Source organism: Carya illinoinensis, chromosome 16 (genome assembly GCF_018687715.1).
Source record: "Carya illinoinensis cultivar Pawnee chromosome 16, C.illinoinensisPawnee_v1, whole genome shotgun sequence".
Taxonomy (NCBI): Eukaryota; Viridiplantae; Streptophyta; class Magnoliopsida; order Fagales; family Juglandaceae; genus Carya; species Carya illinoinensis.
This window is the reverse complement of record NC_056767.1, coordinates 23,164,106-23,182,056: the sequence shown is the minus strand read 5'-3', so window position 1 is coordinate 23,182,056 and position 17,951 is coordinate 23,164,106. Positions and strand designations below refer to the sequence as shown.

Sequence of the window (17,951 nt, the reverse complement as noted above, 5' to 3'; positions counted from 1 at the left end):
TGATTACTTTAGATCCATTTACACCTCCTCAAATCTACAAATTCAAGAGCAGCTAGAAAATTTATTTGAGAAACAGGTCTCAGATCAAGACAATAAATTGCTTAGTGCTATGCCAAGCAAGGAAGAAACCTTTGGTGCTTTAAATAAATTCCAAATCACAAAGCACCAGGCCCTGATGGTATGACAACACTCTTCTACAGGCATTATTGGAGTATCATAAAAAAGAAGGTCATTGTAGCAATTTAGAATTTTTTCAGAAGTGGAAAACTCTTAAAGCAAATGAACTACACCAACATAGCCCTCATCCCAATAATTCAAAATCCAAGTACCCCAAGCCAATACCATCTAATCAGCCTTACAAATGTCATTTACAAAATCATCACAAAAATCTTGGCAAATCGATTCAAAACCTCCCTAGCCAACATCATCTCCCCACTTCAAACAGTCTTTGTTCCTAGCCATAACATAAAAGAGAACACAATAATAGCTCATGAACCGTTCCATCACCTCAAGAAAAATACAGGGAATAGAGGATCAATGGCCATCAAGATAGATATGGAAAAAGCCTTCAATCTGGTTGAGTGGGATTTCCTTTTTATAGTGATGAAAATATTGGGCTACAGTCAAAGATGGTTGGATCTGATAAAAAAATGCATCACAACGGCAAGTTTTCCATCTTAATAAACAGCTCACCAAAAGGCTTCTTTAAAGTGTAGAGAGGATTAAGACAAGGAGATCTGATCTCACATTTCCTATTTAAACTGATCACAGAGGCATTATCAAGAATTTTATTAAGAGCCAAAAGCCAAGGAATTCTTGAAGGAATAAGACTTAGCAGAAATGGCCCACATATATTGCATCTACTATTTACAGAAAACACCATCATCTTTTCAAAGGCAAGCGAAAGGAACGCATAAGTAATTTTGAAGAGTCTGGAGAAATATCAACAGTAGTCAAAACAAAGAATCAACCTAAATAAGTCATCTACATTCATCACAAGAAACACCAACTCAGCAACCAAAGCCTCGATCTCTTAGTTACTCCCATACAAAGTCTCCACATCGAGAATGAAATATCTTGGTCTCCCTTCCTCTTTTAACAAACCAAAAAAAGAGAACTATAAGGAATTGTTGGATAGAGTTGGGAAAAAAAAAAAAAAACTGGAGGGATGTACATTGAAATTATCATCACAAGCAGGAAGAACTATGCTAATTCGAATGGTAGCCAGCACCATTCCATCCTACTATGTTTTCCTTCAAACTACCAAAATTAGTATGCAAGACACTCGACACCGGCTTCAAGAATTTTTTGTGGGGCTTTCCAAAGGACAAAACTCACAATCTGACACTAAAGTCCTAGAAAACTATTTGCCAATCAAAAAAATCCAGAGGACTCGGCCTCAGGCTAATGGGAAATATAAACCTCGCACTATTAGCAAAGTCAAGTTGGGAAATAAGCAACAATAGCACGAAACTATGGCATTCCATCCTCTCGGCAAAATATCTCAAAACTTCAAATTTCCGGAACGTTAAGACAAAGTCAGCAGATTTCATGGCTATGGAAAAGAATTCTACAAACAAGAGACCTTCTCAAGAAATGAAGATGCTTTCAAATAAAAAATAGACTTTTGGTTAAAGCATGACCAGGACCATAGATTCCTTTAATGGAAAATTTCAAGCCAAAACCAATCCAATCTATGAATCAGGTTCACCCCTCACTAAAATTAGCCATTCCAATATTCAAAATTTGACTAATATGTAACTTTTTTACTTTTAACAAATCACTCAAAACTTGAAGTCTACTTTGGATTGGCCATCACACTTCTTATAATAATAAAATATTATTATTTATTATTATTTATATTTCTTTAATGATTTTTTGTTTTTAAAATACTTTTTATTTTTATTTTCATAATCTCCAATAGCCTCCAATAATCATATTCATTTTCATCATTTGAATCCAACAATATGTAAAATTAGCATCTCTAATTGACAGTTTTTGTAGATGTTAACAAAAAAATATTATTATGCACATTCACAATCCTATATGCACTCAACTAGAGAAATAGTTTTGGATGCACATTCATTTTTTATGCATCCAAAAAGTACCTGCCAGTTTTTGGACATTCACAATACCAATGTTCAAGGTTTGCCAGTATTTTCATATAATTTTTATGAACATTCACAATCTCATATACATAAACCACATGATTACACCCTATAACATTAGCATATAGATGAACCTAGATGGTATAAAAAAAAAATAAAGAATTTCACCAACATATAATAGCCCAAAATGATCAACAGACTCCAACATATGGCAGTCCCAACAGAATAAGTGCAGTCCCTATGGCAATATCCCAACAAAACAAGTGCAGTCCCTACATCAGCAACCATCAAACCCATGTGCATAAATGGAATATACGAAATCAATGGGTTGAAACCCAAACAAATTGAGTAAAATGAATACAGAAAAATCAAGGCTAAGGTTTTTAGCAGAATGAATGTTACCTTGTTGTTGGTATATGATCTGGAGAGAAGCTCTAAGGAGCTGCTGGAAAAGAGCTATGGGATTTTTTGCAGGAGATCTAGATTTAGTCGTCGTGCGGGAGATAGAGAGGGAAGAACTTGGAAACACAGTTAGGGAATGAAAAGAGCTATGAGATACACTAATGGGAAGGAAAAGGGAAACAACAATACGACAGGAAATAATAAAATATTAGAATGAAGATGCTACAGTTCCCATCATATATATGACTTTAGGTAAGAATTTACTGTAGCTAATCTTTCAGATGAATTGTGTTTAGCTAATCAAATATAGGCACAATTTAATGGGCATTCTTCAAAATATGACTTTCACTAGCATTTTGTTAAGCCAATGTTAGTGCTCTTAGGTATTTGATTAGTTTACTAGTATGAAGGCCACGTGCATTTTCCTACTAAGTAACTAAAGTCTAAGAGAATCCGCTTTAAAAACATTTATTTGACTAATGCAGATGGTGATAATTATGGAAGAATAATCATACATTTTTTTTTTTGAAAGAAAACCTCCTTTGTATTGCTTATGAATCACTCATATACAAGTATTCCTGTGTAACAACATTTTGAACTTCCGGTGGACAACAAGAATAATCATACATGTATAATCATTTTCATAATTATATTTTAAAATAAAGATATTTATATAAAATGATATTATTTTTATAAGTTATTTTACGAACATAATCCTCATTTAAAACATAATTATATAAAATAAAAAGAGTTGTATGTCTATCATTTTCTATCATAAAATGCAAAAACTAAAAACTGGTGGTGACGTAGAACAACGAGGTATATTAGAGAATGGGCTGAACATGGGAATTGGAAGGTCCCTAAAGGCAAATATGCCCAAGATACCGGCCCGGCCCAATTGCAAAATTAAGACCTTGAAAGGACTTCAGACATAGGTGCTAAGATGGCCCAATATGAGAGGTCTATTTGCTCTTGGTTTCCCTCTCCTATCTTGGTCTACTTCTTTATGGCTAGTAATTTGGACTATTCTTAGATTTCTTTTTTTTAAATATTATTCAAACATAAATTATTTTTTGATTTTAAATATTTTTATTTAATCATTATTTAAACATAAAATCTAATATAATTTTTCTAAACTTCCAAACAATCCACAAAGAAGATATAGCTTTTTCAAATTTTAAAATAAAATTATATTAAAAAATTATATCCAAACAATTTTTTTAACTTTATAATATTTTTATTTAAATTTCCCCTCTCATTTCCTAAAATCTAATAAAATATTTTAACTTAAACCATATCACCACTTATGTTTACAAACTATTTCTAAAATATTCTAAAATATTTTAGAATATTCTAAAATATCATAGATATTCTAAAATATTCTAAGTGTCGAAACTAGCCTTTAACACCTGATCTACTTAATTCATTTTATTTCGTACTGGACTCTTTTCTATTTGCACATAGAGTACTCTTTTAATTTATACATATAATGAATTTTATAATAATTAATGATATGTTACGTACAGACTTATATATAATAAATTACATAACTCTTATTTATATAATTAGTTATTTACTTTTAGAGGTGTAATAACAATGCGACTTCTTATTGCCTCGCATTCTAATATGATCAAGTAAGCCTAGTTAGTATTGTCGATTACGAGCTACAAATTAATGTTACTTGACTTGTAATTTTTCATGATGTCATTGTCTTATTTCTTGCATTTTGTCTACTTGTCCAAATGGTATATTATTCTAGTCTATTTTCTTTTATTTCATTTCGTTTTGGACATTAATCCTAGCTAGCTATCTAAATTGGTTGCTTTGAATTACACAATTCGACCAGGTTGTTTCTCATAGTACCATGTCCATTTAGTCGGGGACCTTGAAGAGTCAAACATCTCATGAGAGATATAATTTTGCACTAAAGAAGACCGTAGGTCAAACTAGAAACAAAAAGTGAGACCATTTTTCCGTGTTTTATTTATGTTCGTTTGTATGTTGAGTTGAGCTAAGTTGAATTTTTTATGAATAGTAGTGAGTTGAGTTGGTAGAGTAAGTTATGTGGGGCTATTTAAAATAAGTTTAGATGTGTTTGGATATACATTAAGATGAGTTTAGAAATATTTATGAGAAGTTAAAAAATGTTGTGAGCCCCACATATCAATAGGTATAGTGTTGAGTTGACAAAAGATGTGAGTCCATGTGTAAAGAGGTTTTGAATTGAGATAAATTTAGTAATTTGAAAGTTTGGTATTTAAATATTAGATTCAGCTTAAAATTAGACTGAACTGAGCAGCTCAAACGAGCACTTAGACTCTGTTTCAATGCTAAGAGTAGCTAAGAAAATATGAAAATATATGTGAATAGTAATGAGTTAAGATGTTATATCACAGGTTTTGTGTAAGAGTGTGGCTCTCATTGAGATGTAAGTTAATATATGTCTACTTTTTAAAGCTGAAAATTAAAAGTGGTGAGTCTCACTAATTGAGATAAAATAAGTTCTATATATTTGAAATGTGGGTATTTTCATATGTATGAAAATATCTTACATGATTTCAGATACAATACTGCTAGGTACAACCACCTTGCATAAACATGGGGTAATCAACTAGCCTACTTGGAGGGAAAAAAAACAAAACAAAACAAAAATGCAAACACAAAAAGGAAAAAAAAAAAAAAAAAAAAAGCGGAAAGCAGAGCAAACACTACATTTCTCAGATTTCATCAAGAAATCTAATATATTTCTCCACAGTCGTTGAAGCGCGCATTGGTACATTGAAGCATTTCTCCAAAAAGTAAAAAAAAAAAAAAAAAAAAAAAAACCTATCTCTTAGATTTCATCATTAACATATTTCTCCCAAACTCATTTCTTAGATTTTTTCCAAACCCATTTCCTAGATTTTTCCCAAACTCATTTTCAATTCATTTTTGGTTTTTCTTGTTGATCTTTTTATACCCATTTCCAAGATTTCCATAAAAAAACACTGCATTTCATTTCAATATTTCTTCCAAACCAATTCTATGATTTCTATAAAACCCATTTCTAAGTTTTGTTTAGTAACGGTGGATTTCCAGACCCATTTATGAGATTTCAATGAAAAACCCATCATCTATGAGATTTTCTTGTTGATCTTTTCATACTCATTTCCATGATTTCTATGAAAGACACTGGAGTTTATTTCAATATTTCTTCCAAACCAATTCTACGATTTTTGTAAAACCCATTTCTTAGTTATGTTTAATAATAGTGGATTTCATACCCATTTCGACGATTTAAGCTATTTCTTATATTTCATTTTGAAAATGGTGGATTTCATTTTGAGATTTCTCCCCAGCACCTTTCGACGACTCTAGATATATAAATTTTTACCGTTTCTTGTTATTGTTCAAACAGATCTTTACTGAAATCTTCACCATTCATGGCTTTATTGGTGAAAAAAGTAAGGTTCTGTGTGCTTGTTCTTTAATCTCATTTATTTTCAAGAAATGAGATTTCATATGTTGTTGTCTAAAAACAAAAAATTTTAAATTCCTCGCCCAATCAAAACAGATTTCATTTGATGTTTCTAAATAAAACACAATTGTTTCATTTAACTGACGTGGCTCACCATATCAACTGATTGCCCAACGGTTGCATAGAGTGGTTGCACAAAGCATTTTTCTTTCAGATATTCTTTACATCCAAAGGTGGCCTTAAAATGTTACAATTAACTTTTTTATATAGGTCTCAAAAATACACGGTGCTTGTACACTGTTGCAAATATTATTTTTCATGTGACAATTACTCACCCCCACACAAGTCAATCACAAAACCGGAAAAAATAAAAATAAAAAATAGAACTTGAGAATATGAGATTGGATTTTCTTTCATTTTCTTTTCTTTTTTTCTACCCTCGTAATCATGTTTTATAAACTAAATTTATTAAATAAAATTAGCATAAAACCAAAGTGCAATTCTTTAGCATCATCGCACATCTTTGTTCCTCCAAAATTCCAATCTCGGCCCAACCATATATGTCGATCCCACCTAAACCATGCATGTGCTCGGCCGCCAGGCCGTAAGGTCGATCCCAAGAATGACAGAACCTCTGGCAAAGATGGAAGATCAGGAAGAGAAAAAAAAGACCTGCATGCCGACAGTAACTGTTCCTGCAGTAGCGCCTTGATAATTTACTAGAGCACTGGACCGCTTTCTGCATGCATATATATATGTATGTATATATATGCCTATATCCTTCCTCTTTAGCTAGCTGGCTAGGGTGGTCCAAAACCCACTTGCTTTTCTCTTAACTCGACCGACCTTTTTTTTTCTTTCTTTCTCTCTTTCTTTCTTTCTTACCCTATCATTATCCAACACTCTTAACTAGCTAGGTTTTATTAACATCAGGCCAGCCAACATGCAGATGATAATTGACAAGTATCATCGAAACCCTAAACATGCATGCATGGCAGCCAGCTGCTTTTACCAAACATCTTACAAACATCATGCATGTTAATTGACGTTCCAGTATATACCATTGAATCCCTCAATATTATTATTGCAGCTGCAGCCTTTTCCAAGCTGCTTAAAGCATCATGATAATTGATAATATGTGTTCAATGCCCTACATATTGCAGCTTTTTTCCAATTATATACCTTAAAACATGCATCCAGCATGAGAGATCAGAAGATCATCAAAGGCTTTAAAGGGCAGCTTTTCTCTTTGTATTTCCTTTTGTTTCTTTTTGTTTTCTGTCACGCTAACCCACCTAGCTAAGCAACAGGCAACTGATGATCTCCATGCATCCTGCATTTTCAGTACAGCTACTGCTCTCCATAAGATTTTCAAGTGACAGAAATCATCTAAAGATTGAAGCAACTGATCTAGGTTTTGTCTCTGCAAGCTGCACATGCATTGCCTGATCTACGTGCCCTGCTAAATGGTCCCCAACAAACCCCAACATCCAAAATCTTTATTTCTAACCCCCAACTACCTCACTCTTTAATTACCTGTATCAATGTTGTCTCAGTTTACTATATACAAGAAATTTATATATAAAGCTAGATCTAGTAATATTGTACCTTTTGTACCTCCATTAATTATTTCCTTTATTGGCTGTTTTTACATGTTCATGATTTGGCAAACAAACAAAAAAGAAAAAAGAAAAATAAATAGGTCATGACTTTAATAAATACACAATAATTATTACAAACCTAATGATGGTTTATTGCTAGCTATATATGTAAAGGAATCATGTTTCTTTAAAATCTCCAACCATGCATATAAATAGTTGCAAAAAAAGGGTGAGAAAAATTATTGATGTGAAAATTGTAATTATTGTGGATTGAATCGAAACTTATAATTTCCCAAATAATAGTGCTTTCCCCAAGTCAATTTTCATCAATTATTTTTAGATCAAATAATGGTGATAGATTAGCTAGGATAGTCTTGGGCTTTCTAAGCTAGAAGTAATCTACCAAGACTACTGCAATAATGAGACATAATTCTAAGGAAGTCTTTTATTAAATCTAATACAATATTTATGGTTAGGTCCAACGTCTCTTTATGCGATTAGGCTTAGTTTGGATACAGAAACGATTTCATCTCACCTCATCTTATCTAATTATTATAACTATTTTAAATTCTAACACAAAATATAATAAGCAATTCAACTTTTTCAAATTTTAAAATAATAATAATGTTAAAAAATAATATTCTAACAATATTTTATTCAACTTTCAAATTTCATCTAAAACCATTTTACCTTATCTCACTATCCAAACTACACCTTAATTAGATGCTCAGAATTTTAAGACTTGGGGAATGGTTAGGGAATGAGATGAAATGAGAATTTTGTGAATAGTAGTAAAATGGTTTGTGAATAGTAGTGAGATGGTTTGAGTTAAGTATTTTTTTGATTTTGGGAAATGAGAAAAAAAAAAGTTAGATAAAAAAATATTATAAAATTAAAATATTGTTATAATATAATCTTTTTAATATAATTTTTTTTTAGGATTTAAAAAAATATAATTTTTTTTATTTTTTGTTTGAAACTTTGGAAAAGTTATAACGATTAATTTGAAATTATTTGTGTTTGAGTGATGTTTGTAAATATAATAAGATGAAATGATCAGATAAAATAAGATGAGATGAAATAAAAATTATTTTCAAATATCCCCTTAGACTTTGTTTAGACACTATGAATATCTCAGATCATCCCATATAAATAATAGTAAATAGGTTGTAAATAATAGGAAATTAGTTTGAAAATAGTTATGTTCCGATTTATAAATCTATCCATAGAAATCTTAACATTCGAATAAAAACTTATTACCCAAATTTCTAATAAGTTAGATAAGAGAAATGATAGTTACAATCGTGAATTTATAAGTGCCGTATAATCACTTTAAAAAAAATAAATGAATATAAAATTTACATGAAAAATAATAAATCTTATTCTATTTTTAAAATAACTACATTTTAGCATTTCATATTTATATATGATGGCATTTAAAAGCGACCATCCCAAGACTTCTGTATATAATTAATGCCTCACATAAAAGATAAAACAAATGCACATGCAGGCTCACAAGATGCACGACAGATCACTTTGTACGCGCGAGATCGATCGTATTGTCTAGGAATCTCGTTTAAAAGCTTTCAGCCAACAGCTTCTTCCTTCCCTACAATCCTATAGCCGTCTTATTATTAAAGTTATTGCCATCATTGTTGCTACTTTTTTTCCCCAGCCTCGAGCAGTGTTTCATGTACTTTTGTTCTGTTAATTGGCTTTCAAAGACGTACGTACGTCGTTGTTTTCCGAGTACTATTTGTTGATGAGCAGTAGTAATTAATTAGCATATAGCACAAGGCAGATTTCAAGCTCCTCCATGTGTTTTCTTGAGTGTTTGCATTCTTTCCCGTACATCGACTGATTATAGCATCCAAACTTTCTAATTTCTTCGCAGTCTCCTGCTTTGTTCAGAATTCTTGAGCAGCCTTTTAGATTAGAACTGGGTTTTGTTCTTTTTTATTCCTTTTCAAGTTCTTTTTTTCTGTCTTGGAATTAATGGCGAAATTGGAGAATTCCATTTCGACAGTTCAAATGGTTCTTGGATTTGTCTTCGTTGGCAGCTTGTTTGTTTTGCGTACTGAAGGCCAGGAAGACTACATGACTACAATTTCAATTGCTCCAATGCAGAAACAAGAGAAAGAAGCCCTCTATTCTGCCATTCAAGGTTTTGTGGGGAAGATGTGGAATGGCTCAGATCTGTATCCAGACCCTTGTGGATGGACGCCAATACAGGTACGAACTTATAATCCCCTAACAAAAAATTAAGATCATTAACTGATGCGCAAATTTTTTCATGAAATATGCATGCAAGAGGTTTAGGCTGTATAGAATATCAGTAATTAATTAGTATATGTATTTATATTTTCGTTTTGAATTATCCTTTCCATTAAAATTTGATTGGGACAGTAATATTCTTGTACAGGGAGTTTCCTGTGATCTTTACAATGGATTTTGGTATGTTAGTGCGATAAACATTGGACCAGTTTATGAAAACTCTCTCCAGTGTAGTAGAGGAGCCAAATTCTCGCATCATTTATTCATGCTCGAGCACTTGAGGGCACTCTCATTCTTCAATTGCTTCTTTTCACCGCACCAAAACCCAGCAAGTATCCCCATTTCAAACTGGGAAAAGTTCACAAACAGTTTAGAATCCTTGGAATTTCGATCAAACCCTGGTCTCATTGGAGCAATTCCCAACTCCATTGGCTACCTCAAAAAGCTTCAATCTCTAGTGCTGCTAGAAAATGGATTGACAGGTGAACTTCCTCCAGAGATAGGCAATTTAGTGTCGTTGAGGAGACTGGACCTTGGTGGCAACCAGTTTTTGGGTCAGATTCCAGCAAGTTATGGAGGGCTCACCCAGCTCTTAATTCTTGACTTTAGCAGGAATAATCTATCTGGAATATTGCCTTTGAGTTTTGGGAATTTGACTTCACTCCTCAAGCTTGATTTAAGTTACAATATGTTAGAGGGAGAGCTGCCAACTGAAATTGGAAGCCTGGGGAATCTCACAGTCTTGGACCTACGGAGAAATAATCTTTCTGGGGGTTTGACTCCGTCACTTGAAGAAATGGTTTCCTTAAAAGAGTTGGTGATTTCCAACAACCCACTAGGGGGTGATCTCAATGGAATCCAGTGGCAAAATCTGCAGAACTTGGAATTTTTAGATCTTTCTTACGTGGGTTTGACAGGGAAAATCCCAGAGTCCATGACAGAAATGAAAAGGCTAAGATTTTTGGGGCTCAACAACAACAATCTTTCAGGAAATCTCTCTCCGAGGCTGGCATCTTTACCATGTATTAGTTCTCTTTACCTTAATGGAAACAACTTGACAGGGAAACTTGAATTCCCAGAATGGTTTTATAGGAAAATTGGAAAGCGTTTTGGAGTTTGGAACAATCCGAATTTATGTCACCAGGCTGAATTAATGTCGCCAAAGAGCAGTGTTCCTTATGGGGTAAAATCATGTGACCAAGAAACTGTTACCACTTCTGATAGAATTCCAAATGCCAAGATGAGAACTGATCAGGGAAACTGGAATCAGAATCACCTAATATTTGCAGCTTCTTTGGGAGGTTCAGGCTGCAGGTTGAATGGATTGTGGTGGCCTTTCTTTGTTGTATTGTATATGGGATTTTTGTAATTCTCTGATAGCTGGTATAGGTGTGTGTAATTGTATTATTTTATACTAACTTGAATATCACTGTTGAATGCCACAATATTTGCTCCATCTGAAATTTTGAAAAATAAAAATAAAAATAAAAATTCATGATATACTGCATGATATCCAAGAAATTAATGGCTTGAAATGTTCTAAAATCCCATCAAAATTTTAAATATACATATAAATATATATTTGGGGGTAAATAACTTCTTTTTATTAGTAGCTTATCCAGTCTTTAGAGGACTAAGAGTATTCGGTGTCTTAAAGGTTGCTTTTTCCTAAATTTTAGGATTAACATTTGGGATTTTCTCGGCCAAATTTATTCCCGTTCCTTACTTTAAGGGATCGATAAGTTTAAGATATGAACAGTAACTTTCTATATTTTAAGGAGTTACTGTTTATCTTTTAAATCATTTTTTATATATATTTTATAGGGAGTAATTAAAGATGTAAAATAAAATAGTAGAAATAATAATAAATAAATAATAATAAAATATTATTTTAATACAATATAGAAAGAATAGGAAATGAGATGTACGAAGTTTTTAAAAAATAAGTAAAATTTAAGAAAAAAATTTTGAAAGTGTATTTTTTAGTTAAATTTTAAGAAAAATTATAAGGAATTCAATGAAAATGCTCTAAGCAATGATGGTTAGAAATTCGTACAAACATTTATGGAACTAATTTACGACCATTTATGGAACTAATTTACGATGGCATATATAATTAATGGAAAATAATAAATTTATAGCTATTTTATAATTTTGTTGTAAATAAATAGTAAAAGACCATACTTACATCTCACTTCCAAGTGTGAGACGAGGTACGTAGCTTTGTCTATCAACTTTTGATCAATCCTTATTTTTTTTTTTTTAATGAAAGATAATTTAATGGTGATAAAGAATAAAGATACTATAAGTGTAATGACTTGTAGCACTACTCGAAAAGTAATTTTGGAAATGGGCTAAAATTGAAACAAGACTAAAATCAAGGAACTGATTTTATCATTATAAGAGAAACAAACATTACAGTTACATTTGTATTTTTTTTTTTGTATTCTATTAATGTGATTGGCTGTATTACTTTTTTTAATATAAAATAATTATTTTGACCAATCACATCAATAAAATTTATAAAAAGTACGTAACAGTGCATGTACGTAACCTATATGTAGCCTTATTTGGGTGGTCACCTTTCTAAATATGCCTCTCTCTCTCTCAAATTTTCTAAAAGTTAACAAATGCTCTGCTACATATTCATGGCTAACAAATTATTCAATCATAGTTAACAATATTTTCATTAACATCTTCTCACATGATCCGGGGATGTGAAACAAATGAAGTATTACAGTATGACTCTAAAAGTGATCAGACCCTCTTTCTTAACTGAGAATTGGTTTAAGCCAAAATATAGGACAAAATGGGACAGAAGAAGTTAGAGAGCTACGAGCAGACTATGAAGGGTTTGGAGGCAAAAATTGAGAAAATTAAAACGTGCTCATGCTTTTGAGCTAAAGCAAAAGGTTGATCTCATTCATCAGCCTCATCAAAGAGTGAAAACCCATCAAGATTGGGAGTGAAAGGAGTGAAGCTTGTAAGTGTTTCAAGGTGTTAAGGAATAAATCTTATATTGCATGTAGATAAGGTTTTAGGTATGTTTATAAAGTTGGAACAAACCTCTTTCTTTGAACCGATTTTATGATAAGAGTTAGGCTCGTAAATTTCTTCATAGTATCAGAACCTGCCACATAACGAATGGGAGCCCACACTACTTACCTCGTGACAAAGTTAAAAAAAAAAAAAAAACACTAACTTGCATGTGAGGGAAGGTATTGAGGAATAAATCTCACATTACCTGTGGACAAGATTTTGAGCATGTTTATAAGATTAGAACAAATAACTCTCTTTGAACTGGTTTTGTGAGAAGAGTTAAGTTCATGAATTTCTTCATAGCATTCAAAGAGATCATGCATGCATTTATATATCTACTCTATTATATAAGTGGCTATATAACAAAAATTCTTATTTTTCATCCAATTTTCTTGTTTTTCTATTAAATTTTCTTGGTTTCAATTAACTCTATTTGGTTTCGATAGCTACCGCCACCCACTGCCATGAGCAAGCCCTCCACTTAAAACCGACGCCACTCCCCAGTCCCACGTTCAAGCAACAACCATCTTCATCGGCACCCAACCAACTCGTGAGCCACCAACCCACTACACCTATGTTCTAGCCACCCGAAACAAAGTTTTTAACCTTCCCCCACTGTGAGCTAGCCCAACCACCGTAGCCCTCCTCTTCACCATAGAAATGGCCCAAACCGCAAATGGCAATCCCACGCAAACCAAAAGACACAAAACAAGACCCAAGGACACGGCAAAATGACAACAACTCTGTTTTCAATTCCTTCACCCAAAACAGAGCAGTCACAACCCCACGTTCAAAATCCCACCATGGTTGAAACATCCAGAAGAACACTATAAGGAGCCACCATATGAGAAGCCAAGCCACTGTGTCAACAAGCAAACCACCCACACCATTGAGCACCTTCAGCAACACCAACATCCAACTCCAAGCACGAACGACACATCAGTGAAGAACCAAAAATAAAACCAGATGAAAAATGAAAGAAATGAGAAAATGAAGCAATTGGCTCAAGAGAATGGAGAAACGAAAACTAAAGAAGAGAAGAAAGAAGTAGTGTGCGGCTAGAGAAGGAAAAAGAGAAAAGAAATAAAGCCTTAAGGGCATTGAGGCCAAAACGCACCGTATAGTGCATGAGCTAAAAAAAGCCCACGGGCTAGGCCTAAAAACCGACTGGGTTTGGGCCCAAAACAGAAAATAACTCGCTAAAAACAAGTTCAATCCTAAAATAAATGTCCAATAAAATAAAAATAGCACAATAAAAATAGATAAAAGTTAAATAAAAATACTACAACTTAATATTAATAAAATAAAATAATTAAAGCCCAACAATAGAATAATTAAAGCAAAGAACAATTTAAATGTAAAATAATAATTAATATCAAGAGAGAACATTATTTAAATTTCACAACTCAAAAAATCATAAAATAATATAACGAAAAATACGTTAAATTTAATAAGAGAACAACTAATTATAATAATTTAAATAATCATTCAATTAAAATACAAGTAAATACATAGTATCACATCCTCCTCCCTTAAATATAAATCTTTAATGTTTTCTATTTAATAAATAAGGTTTCTAAAATATTACGAATTTCAACTAGACAAACATGTTTTACATATTACTCCGACCTAGTATGTGTGTGTGTGTATATATATATATATATATAAAATCACACATGAATGCTTGAATGAGACCTCTAATACAGGATTCCATAGTAAACCAACTCATTTCCCCTCGGGAAAAAGGTCCTGGATATCCTGTTCTCGTCTTTTATGTAGCTACATGCTTTTCTTTCTTCTAAAACTTATGCGCCTGCTTCAGCAGCTTAATTGGTTTTTGTATGCTGTGATTGGTTGTTAAAGTTGAGTTCAACTTATTTTATGCCTTAATGAATTCCATCGATAATTAGTTATTGATGGAATTCATTATGGAAAAGTTTAGGAATAGAAATAAAAATTTTAAATTTGAGATGAAAGTTTAAAATATTATTTTTTAATTTTATAATTGTTTTGAGATTTGAAAAAGTTGAATTCAGATTTCAAAAAGTTAAATTGTTTATTATATTTTATGTAAAAATTTAAAAAAGTTGTAACGATAAAATAATAATTTTGAATTTGAAATGAGAATTCTCTATCCCAAAACTTAAACTTTCTATAAAAAAAAATTAAATTTATTTCATTTTATTTGATACATTCAAACTTAATTTATTTATATTCAAATATATTTTAATAATATTATTTTAAAAGAAAGTCAGATTATACACAAAATATTAAAATATTCAAAAATCAAGTCAAATTATTTATATTACCTCAACGTTGAAATGCAACCTAAAAAGTACGAGCCATTGAAGTAACGTGGGAATAAGACAAGGTAGTGACACAAAAAAATAAAATAAAACCAACTTAAATAACGGTGATCCCAACTCGGGAAGAGAATCTTGTCACATCAAAGTAAGTTTCCTCTGCTCGAGCAACAGGTTCGACAAGAAGAAAGATTATTGGTTGGTAGGCTGTATTGAAGAAAGATTATACTAAAGAAATAATAATGTTTTACAGCCGTTTTGATAAAAAAAAAAAAAAAAGATTTATTATTAAGAAATTATTATTTTTACATAAATTTTATATTTATTTATTTATTTTAAAATAATTATACGACATTTATGTATTCAAAACTGCAACTATCAATATTTGTCAGTGTTAAGCCATGCAAATTCTGTGCATAATTTTAAAAAAGTGATTAAATATAAAATTTATATGAAAAATTTTATTTTCTAATTATGAAGTTCACTTTTTTTAAGGTGAGTGCACCGGACTTGTATGTCATATCATATATAAAAAATCTATTTTAAATCAAAACATTTGAAATAAGGTTGATGTAGTTCTTCAAGAATTCTATTTTAATTGAATGGGAATTATGAAAGTTGAGATTATTATTATTTTTGAAATTTCATGTATATTCCATTCTATAGCAAAGTATAAAGAGTATTTAATGTGTTAACAAATTTTTTGAATCAAGATGATGAGGCACATTGTGCTCAAACTGTAGCAATTTATAGTGTCCTAAAATGATCTTGCTGATCGTGACACGTAGCTCGACCTATTATGCACAACACCCAGACTAGAAACTTCAATATAATGTATTTTGCAAGATACTATTGCATAAACAAGGATTGTTAGGAACAATAAGATAAAAATAAAGTAAAATTGAAATCAATCACACACGAGTCTATGACACAAAATTTACGTGATTCGACAACTTATTTAAGTCTACTGAACTGTAAAATTTTTTATTGAGATGATAATCTAAATCAATAATATAGTGCAATGGTCATATAAGAATTTAATATAATATATAGTAAATCTTAATTAGTGGTCGGATCGGATTAAGAGTCAAAACGGATTAAAAATTCTTGAAAATGTACCAAAAATTTGCAGTAGATTCTTGTTGAATCAAGTTCAATTTATCAAATTGAACTACACACAATCTGAATAAGGCTCCATACAAAGAAACCCAACAAGGACTCCTAAGAATATTCTATCAACTTGTGAAAAACTTTGAATTTGATTTTGTTCATTCATTAAAAAGAGATCCCAAGGGCCCTGTTTTGGAAAAGTTCTCCGGCATAAAATAAAAATAAAAATAAAAACTGAAGGAATAAGATCTCAAAACTTATTATTCATTCTCACTCGACTTGTTTACAACCTTACCCCAATGGTAATTCAGGCTAAAATGGATTCAAAACTTCAAATTTTGCTGAGAAAAAGAAAATAAGATTGCCATTTCAGGGGCTTTTGAGTTTTTGTAACCTCAAATAATAAATAAATAAATAAATACCAACAATCTTGGGATTGAGCCACAACACCACCAATTGCTTTATGAAATAATGGATTATTTTCAATCTACTCTTTGGATACCTACCCTCGTTTCCTTTTCAAGTACCATGTGGCTTAGTGCTGAGATATAGCTTCACTGATTCTGACTGCAAATCACCAGGTTTTCTCATTTCCCTTTCAACTCCACTTTTCCAACACCCATTTTTTCAGTCAACACTGCATTAAAGTTAATCAGGGACATAAGATAACAAGGGAGGACATCCAAACAAAGGTTCCGTTACAGCAAACGAAGTGCATAAAAATGGGATGCTCAATAATCCAAAAAGTTGAAAAAATCCGGGAAAAAAGGGTTTGTTGTAGCCTAACTTGTGCATTCAAGCTGTTAGAGGCCATGGCTGTTTGAAGGAGCCTCCAACATCAATTTAGCTTCTTGGTTCTGTAATCCCACATTCATTTTTTTCTAAGAAAATAATGTATTAACATGTTGGCAAAACAGTGGCTGGGGCGACTGAACAAGAACTCCAGTCCTGAGTTTCCTTGGTCTCTTATGTACTAAGGAAGTGATCGCCACAAAAGTGATTGATTTAGAAATTTAGAATCAAGCAAATCAAACATTTGGTGGCTTCCAGGCCACATGAGGGTTAGTGTACACGAATCGATAGCGAAGGGTGGAAATGGTTTGATTCCCAAAAACTTGAGTTCGGGAAACCAAATGGAGTGGTTCGTGTTGTCTTTAGTAGTCACAAAAATGTGGGGTGCGTGAGACTAATGCATGACTTTGGGGGCGGATGAGATTGACTCACGCTTATCTTCTTGGGTCATGGCTTGTTCAAACTTGTACATTGACGGCCTGCAAATTTGAAGTTAGTGCATGTGTAGGTAGAGATGTTCCAAACGTAATTTATCAACTTTCATCACAACTATATAAAAAAAAAAAAAAAAAAAAGGAGGCAGGGAGGGAGGGAGGAAGGGGCTATGAAGGGAGTAGAGAGAAAAGTTCGAGGAAAAGTTACTGTTTTAGGCGGCAGAGAGTCAATCTTGTTTAAAGAGTTTCAACTAGTGTTGGAACTTGTTTAGGTGCCTACCCTTTCAAACACCTAGTCCATTAGGTCCATAACAAAAACAGCTTTGGACAAGTAGCAACTCTACATGCCCTACAGACATGTAGTAGTGGATCACCTTTAATACAAAGTCCGCGTTTTTTGTGTGAACGTTTCATTTCATGGGTGCTAAAAA

General features: G+C 32.2%; 1 protein-coding gene across 2 annotated transcripts; it reads left to right on the top strand.

Annotated features, from left to right (window-relative positions):
* The first annotated feature begins 9,074 nt into the window (after nucleotides 1–9,074).
* On the top strand, nucleotides 9,075–11,287 carry LOC122298468 (piriformospora indica-insensitive protein 2-like). 2 transcript variants are annotated; one of them, XM_043108220.1, is made up of 3 exons: nucleotides 9,075–9,294; nucleotides 9,696–9,800; nucleotides 9,991–11,287. In XM_043108220.1, exons 2-3 carry the CDS (start codon nucleotides 9,747–9,749, stop codon nucleotides 11,209–11,211), a joined length of 1,275 nt encoding a protein of 424 aa, XP_042964154.1. In that variant the 5' UTR covers nucleotides 9,075–9,294; nucleotides 9,696–9,746; the 3' UTR covers nucleotides 11,212–11,287. The 2 variants fall into 2 exon arrangements, with proteins under 2 accessions (XP_042964154.1, XP_042964153.1); XM_043108219.1 differs by having other exon boundaries at nucleotides 9,075–9,800.
* The last annotated feature ends 6,664 nt before the right edge of the window (nucleotides 11,288–17,951 follow it).

Bases quoted from the DNA above. Each gene is read 5' to 3' on its own strand.
- LOC122298468 (XM_043108219.1), top strand. From the start codon at position 9,564: ATGGCGAAATTGGAGAATTCCATTTCGACAGTTCAAATGGTTCTTGGA. The intron at 9,801-9,990 runs GTACGAACTTAT...ATTCTTGTACAG, and splicing joins GTGGATGGACGCCAATACAG to GGAGTTTCCTGTGATCTTTA.